We start from the raw sequence: 12908 nt of genomic DNA on the forward strand, positions 1-12908 counted from the left end.
TAGTGTCCCTTATAGGAAAAGGACATTGTCATTTCAAATGAGAGACTTTTAGAAGCTTTTTCCCCTTGTATGTCTGCATTTTCTTACATTATACTTTTTTTTTTTTAACGGAGAGTCTGTGCTTTGAGGTATCAGCACCTGTCTGAGCAGCTGGAGCAGGGAGAAGAAAAAAGATGACTAGAAACCAGGGAGTTGAAGGCAGGAAAGGAAAATAACACCCAGATGAGTGAGTGAACTGGGAAAGATGAATACATTATAGGGTACGGGTTGCGAGTGGAACCTATGTGATTTCATGGTGAGAAAGCAGAGGAAATATGGGGAGGCAGAAGGGGAAAAGCTAATCCTGCTTGCTGGGCAGCTGTGTTCCAGGAGAAATGCTGTAGATGGAGGCTGCCTGATGTAAATGTGAAAACTCTGTAGCTGCTGTTTTCCTTGTTAATATATAGATGCTGTGGGTTAATAAAAGTGGTTTACTGTTTCTTATTTATTGCTTATTTTCTTGTAAGTGAGAAGGTTGAGAATGAATGGGAGTGAATTTGAACTTTGGGAAGCACACATTCCTCCTGGTTATTCATTCAGCACGGCACTGAAGTTTCTCTAGTCATTTGAAAAAATTGCAACCCTGTCCACTTCTGTATGATTATCGTACTTTATCAGCAAAACAGCTGAGTTCTTTCAAAAGCTAAAAGTCAGATAAGTCTTATCTGTTAGTGATGCACTGGGAGTGCAAACATATTTCAGCTCCCTCACTGTACCTTTTTATTGGTTTGCTTTCGTTCTTGTTTGCCGTTGCTACAGTGAAGCATAATTCCACCTCACCCCTGATTATTAAAAATAAATAAATAAGTCTTGAAAGAAAAGGGTAAGCAGCATGTTTCTACAGAAGACCAAACGTGTCTTCAGTAGCTGTATCCAAGGGGGAAATATGGCTGAGCATGATTTCTAGCCATCAGAAGAGAGGGAGCAAACCTAGGAGGGGTGTTTGCCAAAAATACAGCTCAGATCCCAACAGATTACACAGAATATATCAAAGCTTAAAATAAAATGAAATAAAATTTACAAAATCCTGCTAGCTGCAGTTGGACCTAAAGCAACTGAGAAAGGCAGGGTAAGGTCAAGCTAAACCTGAACAGATCAATTCATGTATAAAGAAGCTGATGGGGGTAGGATCAGAGGATCAGGTGCCAGGGGCTGTGGAGGAATAGGTAGCTGGAGCACAAATAGTTGCTTTTATTCTGGTCACCAAGGGCAGAAGGTAGGTGTTACCAGCTGAAGCCTGTTCAATGCCTTGTATGTTGGCAGAGTGGAATTTAGTGGCTTGGATAAATAAGTAGCAAGTATCTAAGAAATGGCATATGAATTAGACACATCCTTCAAGTCAGCGATGATATAGATTCTGTCTCTTAGAAAATGTGATAAACCAATTTGTTTGTTGTGTCATGGGACTTGTCTCAAACAGCCACTATATTGTCAGTTTAAGCTGTTTTCCCCACTTATAGCTGGTAGCAGAAGGGAAAGGGAAGATTACCTGGGAGCTGTCGGCAAGGGCAGGGAAGCTCATAGCTCCAGCTCTTGGTGCCAATGGCTGTAACTCATTAGAGCAAGGCCTGCAGGGGTAGAGACCTTTTCATGTGTTTCTTTTTTCTCTTGTTGTGTTTTGTCTTGCAGTCTTCCTCACATACACAGTTCAAATGGAGGGTGATAGCTTTCTTCTCATGCATCTGACTACCACATACCTGTTCTGTTTTGGGATTCTTTCTTGCCATGTTCCTTGGTCTCCTCTTTTATGTTAATGTATAGAGACTACAGATTCAAGTCTCTGGTATTCTTAGCGGAGATTTAAAAAGAGCCTTTGAGGCTTCATCCTTTTTTTTTCCTGTTTTGATTTCTGCTAAATCCAAGATTTCTTGAACAGGGGCAAAAAGATTTGTCTCCACTCTGCTTAGCCTAAAGTCAATAACAGTTTTTTTTTTAATCTAAAAGACCAAGTTTCGGGTTACTTGCCTAGTTGGATAAAGGCCAGTAGATGCTTTGCAGTGTCTTGTTTTCCCTTTTCTCTGCCAGAATTGTTTGTGCAATTAATGTATTTTATAGAATCATTATTGCATGCAAACATACTTGGAAGTGTGAGACATTGCCCGCTGCAGTAACTCATTAAAGTGGCACTATGAAACCAGAAGGCAGTCTGCTGCAGCACGGCTACATGCTTGTGAAGGGCTGGAAGGGTGACCGGGGAGGGGAGAACCTGTGATAGGGAAGTTCTGAGGATTAGGCTTGTTTAGTTGAGCAAAATGAAGACTGAAAGGCAAAATAGCTGCTCTCTGAATGTATCACGAGGTAAACACGGGAGAGAGAAAAGGAACCACATTATTTAATATGCTGGTATAGTAAATATAAACTGGGAATTAATACATTCAGGCTAGAAACTAAATATATGTACTTCAAAGCATTAAAACAATCTGGTAGCAACCTTCTGGTACAAGTAGAGTAGAAAAAAAATCCAAGTCTAATGAGGACTTTGCAATATAGCACCTGCAGTAATGAAAGGCTGTTTTCAGTACATCAAAAGGTATCTTTGATTCAATGTGCCCAACTAATCCTGCAGGGTATAACATAACAGCCCTGCAAACAGGAACGCATCTTGGTGGGGCTCTGGCAGATCCACTTCTGCTATTCAGGAGGAGTCGGCTCTGCTTTGCACATTTCAGCAGGTTGCGTGTTAGAGCTGTAAATGTCTGCTTTAATGCTTTTTTTTTTTTTTTTTTTAATTTTGCCTTCAATCTACTGCTCCATACAGTTCTTGTTCCTTGGATATGTCTTCCTTTCTTTTACTCTTTTTTTTTTTTTTTTTTTTTGCTTAAAACCATCATGAAGGTTAAGGGTTTGTGTTGGCTCCTTAAATAACTTGCATCACTTTTGGCAAAGGAGCAAGAAGGAAATTTCCACTTGAACAAGATTTGGATGAGCACAGAAGATTCCTGAAGCTGGCAATTAATTTAAATCCCTTTTGTTACCTCCTTTGAAACCTGGGATCATATCAGAAAATGTGTTTCTAGCTCCCCTAGTGAGCTTTAAATCAACCAGGCCTCAGCAAATAAAATGTGGCACTGTGATTTCTTGCCAAATTGAAAATAAAATGGTAACTGACTAAAAATTAATTTGCAGAATAAGAAATTCTTTCAGTAGTTCAAGAAATAGTTCTGTTTGTATGATGCTTTATGATTTGATGGGCCATGTTTTGTATCCATTAATCTGAGGGCCTTGATTTAAATTTCTCTTGCTATCTAGGGTGCAGTGGTAACAAAATGAAAGGTAAGCTCCTCGTGTCTGAGGGGAATGCCAGAAGCACTGCAGTTGTCCTTAAAGATTATTACCCCAGTGCCTACCAGAGCTGAGAGAGGGGTGGCATAATATACAGAGAGATAAATTCTCTGAGGCAGAGCATAGAATTTTACAACCTAAGTGTAATAGGATGTATTGTGCCATCAGCAAAGGCTACAGAGTTTCATGTGATTAAAATAAAAAAAAAGGGTCCAAGAATATGCCTTTAACTACCATTTTAGCTGCAATAATTTTTGTCTCTTGGCATTTATATTGGCCATCAAGAGGGAGGCAAGCTGTAAGATGTGCCATAATAATAATATGAATAATAATTAATGCTGTCTCTACCCTCTTTCACTATACTTAATTTTTCATGTTTTCTTCTCAAAGTAAAATATTCTCATGTCTGAAATCTCATATTTGTTTTCATGAGAACTTGGAAATTTATTCTGAAATTTTGTTAGTCTTGTGTTTTGGTAGAGACAGCTTTCATCAGTAAATTCACATTAGCAGGACACTAATGGCTATAAAATCAGAGAAAGGTAATGAAAGAGAATCCCATAGGTAGTTAGGGCTTCTTTTTCCATCTTATGTTCACTATCCCCTTTCAGGAAGAAGAAAAAAACAAACAAACAAACAAAAAAAAAACAGATCCCTCGGGCTGGGAGTCACCAAAAATCTCTTTTCTTTAACCATCTGCATTATCCCTAAGTCCCCTAATCACTATATTACAGTTAAGGATAAGAAGGGAAATTAGCAATAAATGTCTTACTGTTTACGAAACACATACCACTGTCTTCAGGGAAAGCAGTAGCATCATGTCCTGATTGGAGAAGCTAGGAAGAGCATTTTCTCCCCCTACCCAGCTACTGCCTTTGCTCTTCATCTATGAAATGTTCTTGTAAATGAGTGTTATTTCATTCTGCCTGCTTTCTGCTCTCAAGATCTCATCGGAGAGTAATTCTGAAACTGAGAAAAGCAGTCAGCTGGTGTACTGTGACCTTATCCAAATTAAGGACTGAGGTGGTCCTCTTCATCAGTGGAGGATTAAACTTCTTGAATATAGCAAGACAGTGTTTTAGCTGTAAGAGGTTCAGCTGTACGTGTGTCCCTCTTCAGCTATTGGCCTAAACAGTAGCTATTTCAAAAACAGTGTTTCACAAGGATGATCATAAAATGGTTAAAACAAATTGCACTTTTGGCAGCAGTTTGTATTTTCTTCCATGCTGTGGTTCTTCTGCTGTTATCTCTAAGAGGTGTGAGTTACACACAAGTTAATCAGAGCCTAACTGTAAAGACACCCAGGTTATTTGTAGGAGATAGAAAAAAAAATCTGCCTGAGACAGGGAAGCTGGACAGGTAAAATCTTCTAAATAGGTTGTTAAAGCATAGGGAAGTTAAAGCATGTTAGTCTTGCACGCCATCCTTTTTCCTGTCTTAATCTGCCAGAAGTCTTATTTTGAATGAGTATGTGGGTTTGTTCCTCTTTAAAAGGTTTATTACTTGTCCTTTTTCTTTCTCTCATCACAGTTTCTAGGGCTCTTTTTAATTTCTATCCAGTTTCCTACTGGCTTAGTCCCTTTTTGAAGCAGCTTTCTGCTTGGTTCACATGCAGCCTGGCATTTCTGACTCAAAAGGTACCCTGTGGTGCTCAGCGAATATGAAAATCATCCAGTGTGAGATGGAAGCCCAGAGCGATGTTCCCCTGGATTAGCACCATTATTACTTTTCTCAATCTGCCTTCATTTGCATTTAAATCTGTACTCTACCTCCAGTATGTTTAAGAAACTTTGCAACTTTTTGTATGCATGGTGGCTACTTTAGAAGTTTACACATTGGAAGCAAAAAATAAAAATCAGAACACTTAATCCAGAACTGAATGTACACATCTGTCTCGCTGGAGTATTGGTGCATTCATGTCTAAGGTGTCAATATTATCCCAGGGCTTCCTGCACCATGCAGACACTGCCAGGGGGCTTGGGAAAATCTCCTCTAACTTAAAGGGATTTCTAGAGGGACTTGGGTGTCAAAAAAGTTATCCAGTAATTGAAAACCTGTAGGAAATTGTTTTTAATTTGTTAATTGATCTAAGTTTTAATTGCTATAATAATAGCAATGTGCTCAGTTTAAGTGAGTCTTCCTCCTCCAAATGTGGGCTATCCAAATCAATTACATTTCTTAGGACTGATCCCAAGGAAGCGACATCTGTTTTCATCTCTTGCTTCTCTTTCAGAGGTGTTCATGGCCATTTCAATGGTCAGCGCCCATGGGCTTTGGCGGATGAGTGCATTGTGGACCTGATGGCTGATCTGGTTGGTAGGTGTGAACTACAAGAAAAACCTTTCTCTAGAAATGGAAACAAATTTATTTTAAGACGGAAAGTCCTGATAATTTGCAAGCAGAACTTAATTCCTTGTATTTTTTGTCAAAGTAATTTTTCTGACTGCATGGTATGTGGCTTAACATCTTAAGTCTGTAAGTGATTTAGGAGATAAATGTAGGCAATAATATAAGAGCATATGCATATCAAGAAACTAATTGCAGCAAAGGTTCTTGGAGCATCGTAAACCACTTGGTCTAACATGTGAAGTCCTTTTAAAGGGCACTTGGCATTACAGATTCTTAGCCTCTCTCCTGGAAGTGAACCAATGAACTTTCCCTTCTGAAAAATTATTTCTACCTAGACATTTTCTGCTTTTCCTCCTTTCTTCATCACTAAATCCAGACTCATATTTGAGAACTGCTTATGTCAATGAAGCAGATAATTGGGGCAGGACCTGCTATTTGTAAGTTCCCATTACCCTCCTGTACTCCTTGAGGAGCCTGCGTGCTGCAGGGTGTGGGCAGTAAATGCTGCTGGTTATTCTGGAGATTGAAAAGTAGCCCTGGAGACCTCTCCTGGTGAGTTTGCCAGCCACCAAAGCAATTGCCCGAGTTTGAATGCAAATTTCCTCCATCACCTCTTGCTTTGACCTGTATGCAGTTTCTAAAATAATCTTTCATTGGGATTTCCTTCAGACTTCTCCCTATTAAAAGAGGAAGAGAAATGTTGCTGGCATAGACTCCCACACACCCTTTTTATTCCCAACCCTTACAGCTGTTGTCAAGGCTAGGTTAGTAGATCCTAGTAAGATTTGGCCAATATTTCAATTTATCTCTTGAGGGTAACCGTCAATACTGACTATATAAACCATGTTATCATTTGTTCATTTATGCCTTCTGTAAGGAAAAATACTAGTTATGTTGACCTATTGTATGCTAGATCTTGTCTTGTGTAATTTCTCTTCCAGCTATAGACAACTGTTCAATGCGAAGGGTGTGTGTTTTCTCCTTCAAGAAAACTTAATAGATTCTGAACAGCAGGAAAGACATTAAGGAATGTTTAAATGCAGGCTTATTTATAAATTTAACCACTAACGCAAATGAAGAGAACATGTGCGAGCTTTCTGACTTCTCCATGAAGCTGCCTAACCAGTAGAGTATAGAATATTATTGGACCAGAACAAATACAGGAAAATACTTATACTTGGCCTATCTGTGTTATAAATATTAAGATAACATAAATAGCGTAGCTACTCTGAGCATCACTGTGTGTGGTGCAATTCTATTTGCAGTATGAAATAAAACCTAAAATGCAGATCTGTTCTTCTGTCTTCCTGGGTTCTGATTTTGGAACTTGTTACCATAATACCTGGTGTTCCTCAGGACATGAAGAAAATGCCTTTTTTTTTTTTTCTTTCACCATGTTCAAGGGCAAGCTCAGTGCATGTATCTGGTATGTATCACAGAATATAAAAATGTGAGAATATAAGGGGAGGCTGTCAAAATGGTGGGCACAGCTGATTTAGGGGTTACCTGATTTTTCTCTGATTTGGTCAGTCTTTTCTGGCAAGTTGATGTTTTTTTTTTTCTGGTGGTGTAGAAGTGGGGAGCTGTGGGCATGCAGAGAAATGTGACTTGTCACACAAGTCACAAGATGAATAGTAAGGGCTTTTGGATTGGAAACCTTAACTTAATTAACTGGAGGGCAGTTATGAACCCTTGCTATCACATTTCTCTGCATCAGTTCTGCAAATGTCTGCCGTGGGTCTGATGGTGACACCTGCTGCCCCATGGGGGTGATGCTATGGGCTGGGCGCTGACCTCCCCCCAGTGCCTCCGTCCTTTTGGCCACAATTTTAGGTAAAATGTCACTGCGGAAATCAGAGAGTCAGGCTTTTCCCCTTTACCATCTGACCTGCAGAGGCTGCCAGCTCAGTGTGTTTTATTTCTTTAACTAAAGAAATATTTTGGCTGTGAGGAGAGGGAAAATGAGAGCTTTGTTTAAACTTCACCTAATTTTTGTCAGCCTCCCTGTTTTTTCTTTCACCAATCCCATATGACACCACGTTTTTTTTTAATCAAATGGGTCAGACTACTCTGAACTTATGACAACTCTGTTCATTTCAAAGTGTGATACGTGTATTTTAGTTTTCTATGAAAGACGATGACTGAGGTCACCCTACCAATTAACCTATTTTAGTTTTAAAATACTTCAGTGTAAAGCTTTTCATAGTCCCGTTTTCCTCAGCAATAAAGGGTGTGTCAATGTTATCAGCTTGGATTTTGTTCTCCAGGCTTTTCTCAGGTTTGTTTAATTAAAATATAAAATGTGGTTTGGGTTGAAATCTGGTCTTCAGATACACACATCAGCAGGTTTTAGTTTAGATAGTACCCTTAAGTTTTTTCATGATCTATGGACCGTATCCTTAGAAGGGAAACCAATTAATGCTTCCCAAATAATAGATGCATTATAATAAGTGGCATTAATATTTATATAACAGTGAAAAGATAAAGAGAATAAATGTGAGGAAAATGTTTTTTGCTAAAATGATATTTATTATGTACTGTCTTCCAGCAAGGTGTGATACCAAGCTTGCATGATTTGAGTGAATTCTGAATTGCTCTTTTTGGTGACTTTAATGTAAGAATATAAACAGAATTTTACACTCTTTTTATTCAATATTTAATATGTTATGGAAGAAGAATTGTCACTTCTCACTCGAAGTAGCAGTAAACAAAAATTATTTGGTGAGATTTATTCAGGAATCTGCTAAAGACTGTAAAATATCTCTGTCCGTTTAATGGTTTATAGTGCTATAACACCTTGCTTATTAAATGCAGTCACATTTTCTTGCTCAATGAAAGTTACAGTAGTAAATGTGTTGTGAAATGTAGAATCAAGGTCAGTGGAGGCCAAAGCTTTTCTCCACGCTCACACCAAGCAGCATAACATGGTGCTGGTAGTCTCAGCTGTTCCTACCAGGCTTTATTAGAACATTACGACCTTGGCAGGATCGCCTTCTGATGGAACAAGATTAACTGTATGGGTGCTGCTATACAGTGTGCACAGGTCCCAGTTGAGGGAAGACTGCTGAGCAAATTTGTAGCAACTTTGGTAAGGTTTATTTGAAATAACCGAACTATCTTCTGAGCTGGGGCCCTTAGCCCTCTTTTGAATCACTTTACAAAGTGCTTTTTACTTATTCTGGTATGGATTAGGCTCTTGCTGCAGTCAGAATGGAGAATGATGGCAGTGTCTGCCTAACACAATCATAATTGTCTCTGAAGTTGTACTTTGCAAATGCTGCTTCCTTTTATTAAAGAGGAGATTTATCAAGCAGAACATACAGGTTTTAGCCTGTCTTGGAGATATGGTATAAAGTTAGGAAATAAAGCAAATATAATTGTCTCCTGTGTGCTGGGTCTTTGAATATTGTAATAGGTTAATTGGATCATGGGAAGGTTGCTTTCTGAAACACAGTGCAGGTTATAAAGGATAACAGTTTTCCAATGACACGGATGAAGTTTGTTTTGTGGGCATGAAATTCAATAAAGGAAGGCTTTTAATAAATATATAATTTACAGAAGACCAAGACTTACATGACAAATGCAGTGTCATATTTAATTTAGGATGCTAGCATGCAGCCAAAAGTGATCTACAGATTAACCATTTGTTTTATATGGAAACGGTACAGCGGGTAAGGGATTGCTCATGCAGAATTTGCTGTGAAAGCCACAGATTTCATGGAAGGAGCAGAGGGAGAAATGAGAACAATACCATTTCTTGATGCTATCCTTTTTTTTCAGCCTCAAGAGTTCCATAGAAATATTAAGACTGCAAATAACACTGTTTTGAGCTGCAATCACTCTCTAGCTGTCTTCTGTATCTGCAATAGAACAGCCACAAGGTGACCCCTTCCAGCAGCATGGAGCCTGCAGATACAATGCTATCTGAGGGAAGAAAAAGCAAAGGAGAGCAGTTTAAGTGAGGAGAAGAGCTGATTTTTCCTGCTGAAGAACTAAGTTCACTTATATCTTCTTCCCACAAACTTGATGAAGTTCTCAATATCTGGAGGAGGGAAGTTATTCAGGATATTTTTTTTTTATCCCTCCTGGCTCATCCCCTGGACAGGTCCTTCAGAGTTGCTGACAGCAATTGACAGATTTTGTCCAGATTTCAGCAACACAAAAAGAAGGGCCACTGGATGCCTCAGATTGGTTTTTGGCTTTTCCTGTGGTCTTAGAAGCTAAGGCCTGCCTGGCAAGGGTTTATGAAGAAACCTTTCATATGTAGATTTCCATATTTTTGGGCTTTATTTCCTTGTGTTGAGTTCAGCCTATGGTTATGTCTTTCCTAGGCTGGTGAAGTTGTAACTCAGTGAAGCTATATTCCATGGGATTTGGTAGAAGTGTTTCTTCCTGTGTTGGCGTGGGGCCTTGAGTACCCTCTGAGGCCGGGACAAGAGAAATACAGGATACACCTCTCCCTTTCTGTGTCTCCCCTTTCTCTTTTTGCCCCAACAGCATGTTTTTCTTTCCTCTTTCTGCATCTCAAGGATGCTGCTGCCCTCCCTGCCTGTACACACTTGTCTTCATCCCTCCCTGCCCACAACCTCTTTCCACCAGACTCCACCGACAGGCGATGACTGCAGCAACAGCACACAAGCCCATCTTCCAGCTGAAGAGGCCTCAACACCCTGATTTGTCAGGGGTGAATTACTGCTTTTCAGTGACAGACATGAGGCAAAATGGAAAGAAATAAGGATTGATTTTTTTTCTTCATATCTCAGTGCAGTGCCCTGCCTTGCAGTCCCTCATCCTGCCTGAAACCTTTCACCAGTGGTTGATAAGGGTTTGAGAATTCGTTACTAAACACTTTGTAATAACAGCAATTAGTTGTTACTCCATTAGCTCTGTCTGTGATTAGCTGTAGCCAAAAGGCATCTGTTATTACCCTCCCTGGGGCTACATAGGTATGGCTTCTTGCTAAGCTGCCGCATTAATAATGGCCTGCTATATTCATAGGACGTTTTTGCTAGTTGTTTTATTGGGGATGAGGTTAAGTTTGACATCACTGTAACCACTTACAACAGATGATTGTCTCAATATGTTTTCTTGCTTGCTTTACATATAAACTTATGACAAAAATAAGTCTGTGAGGCTTGCTTTACGTACAGACTTATGACCTGATTTTTGTCTGTGGTATTAATGATAATAAATCTTCTAGTGCTTTGCTGGGAAATGGAAATACTTCATTGTTTTTTGTTTTCTGTGGCTGACCTGAAGAGAAATATTTTCCTGCCAGTGTGGCATAGTGAGTCAGACAAGAAATCTTTTTTTCTTTGCTGTGACACCTCAAAAGTTTGTTTACTTTCTAGTCTTTAGAGAGACATTGACTCAAAACATACCTTTGTTTTCTCAATGCTGTACTAGATTTCTCTGAAATTGTAAAGAAAATCCCAGCCAGTATATATATTTTTCTTTATTTCAGGAGCCCAAAGACATGAAGTAGCCTTAATGAATGGGCTAACTGTTAATTTGCACCTCCAGATGGTATGTCTTTTACAATGTTTATTTGATGCTGTGTTGACAATTTTTTCCTTCATTTGTGAATGGTGTTAACAAGTATGCCTTTCCTTTATTTGTTAATGTAAGCAAAATGTCTTATAGGACCTTACAAAGAAAGCACCATAAAAACACATAACTTAAGCCTTGGGACTTTGTCTTGAACAACGTAATGTGTCAGTACTCAGAGAGGATACCTTATTTAAAATTCATTTCTAAATAGTTGCTCAACTCTGGATTTGAACTTTGATCTGGAACTTTAAGAGCCTGAGAAACAGAAGATTAATTTCTATAAATTTAAAACATGTATTTTAGTCCTGTTTATATAACCATATAACACAACAAAAATCTGTTTGGTTTTATGAAATTGTTGCCTTAGATATGTTTACGTTATGAGCAAGTCTCTTGGTGGTTATATAAACCTGTCCATGGTTTTCCAGTGCTACCTAAGTCTTGGTTCAACAGAATGAATATGTGAGGTTTCATGCAAAAAAAATATATATATATATATATGTGTACATCCTTCAGGCCTAGTCCTCTGTAACAGGTCTCTGACCTTTCTCAAATTAAGACCCGAGGCAGGTCAGGATGGGGCTATATGCAGCTAATTAGCCTGGCCACTTTGTTCTGAATTAGGTGCAATGGAGCCAGACCTGTGCCACGTGTAAGCAGCCCATGCTGAGCTTGCTCTAACTGCCTCTACACCAATGCCATGAACGGGAGGGCTCCTAAATTGTTTTCTACTCTTCTTGGTATGGTGACAAGCCCAGCAGCCTCCGCACCAGGAGATGAGTAGACAGGGCCATTCACCTACAGGTGTTGAGATAGATGAGAACAAGGTCTTTGCAGAAGGCTTTGTCCTTTGGTCTGGCTTGTTTCAGAGGGAATGATTTGATAACTGATGTTTTAGGGCAGGCATGGAAATTCAGTTCTTCTGTATTATTTGCTATTCTTCTGCTTTAGCCTGGGAGAGATGGAGTAGGATGAAATCCTGACTTCCCTGGCCACAGTAAAGCTTTGACACTGACACTGATTCCTGTAAATGCAAATTTTCACTGTTGGATTTATAAGCCCTATGTTATGAATCTATGAAATAGATTATTATAACACTTTTCTACTTTGATAAATGTTATATGGACAAAGAAATATTTGTGATTTCTGGGGTATTCTCAGTAGTCTGCATGAAAGTAAAACAGTCTTTATTAAGTTACATACTGGGAACATCTCTCTCATCTCTGCTTTACGTACATTCAACATATCTTTTATTCTGTTCCTAACAGCTATCTTTCTTTAAACCTACTCCAAGACGCTATAAAATTCTTCTAGAAGCCAGAGCCTTTCCCTCTGACCACGTAAGAAATTAATATTTCACCATATTTGTATTATTAATCATATTTTTCCAAAGAATATCAGTAGCTTGATTTGAATATTTATTAGCTCATCTTGTCCAAGTAACATTACAATAAAAAAAAAAAATCTGTCAGAAGCTTTTGAGCTCAGCATATTTTACAGATCGTAGCTTTACTCCTTTTGTTCAAATAAAAAATGTTACAAGAGGAAAAGATTGAATGGGCACATTGATTTATTAGTCTTTTTTAAAGACATTGAGCAAACTACTGACCTAAATCAACTGAAGTTGTAAATGTTTTATTAATTCTTGTTGCTGTTTTACTTTATGAAACCAAATCAGTACAAACTTA

The 12908-nt window shown here is 38.7% G+C and overlaps 1 protein-coding gene across 7 annotated transcripts in view; it reads left to right on the forward strand.

Annotated features, from left to right (window-relative positions):
* Window positions 1-12908, forward strand: part of KYNU (kynureninase) — a 59724-nt gene that overhangs the window by 13119 nt on the left and 33697 nt on the right. For all 7 annotated transcript variants that reach the window (XM_035332148.1, XM_035332151.1, XM_035332149.1 and 4 more), the window contains exons 4-6: window positions 5555-5637; window positions 11135-11196; window positions 12489-12560. In XM_035332148.1, coding sequence (XP_035188039.1) covers window positions 5555-5637; window positions 11135-11196; window positions 12489-12560 — 217 coding nt within the window. The remainder of the gene's footprint in view (window positions 1-5554; window positions 5638-11134; window positions 11197-12488; window positions 12561-12908) is intronic.

This window comes from Oxyura jamaicensis, chromosome 7 (genome assembly GCF_011077185.1).
Source record: "Oxyura jamaicensis isolate SHBP4307 breed ruddy duck chromosome 7, BPBGC_Ojam_1.0, whole genome shotgun sequence".
Lineage (NCBI taxonomy): Eukaryota > Metazoa > Chordata > Aves > Anseriformes > Anatidae > Oxyura > Oxyura jamaicensis.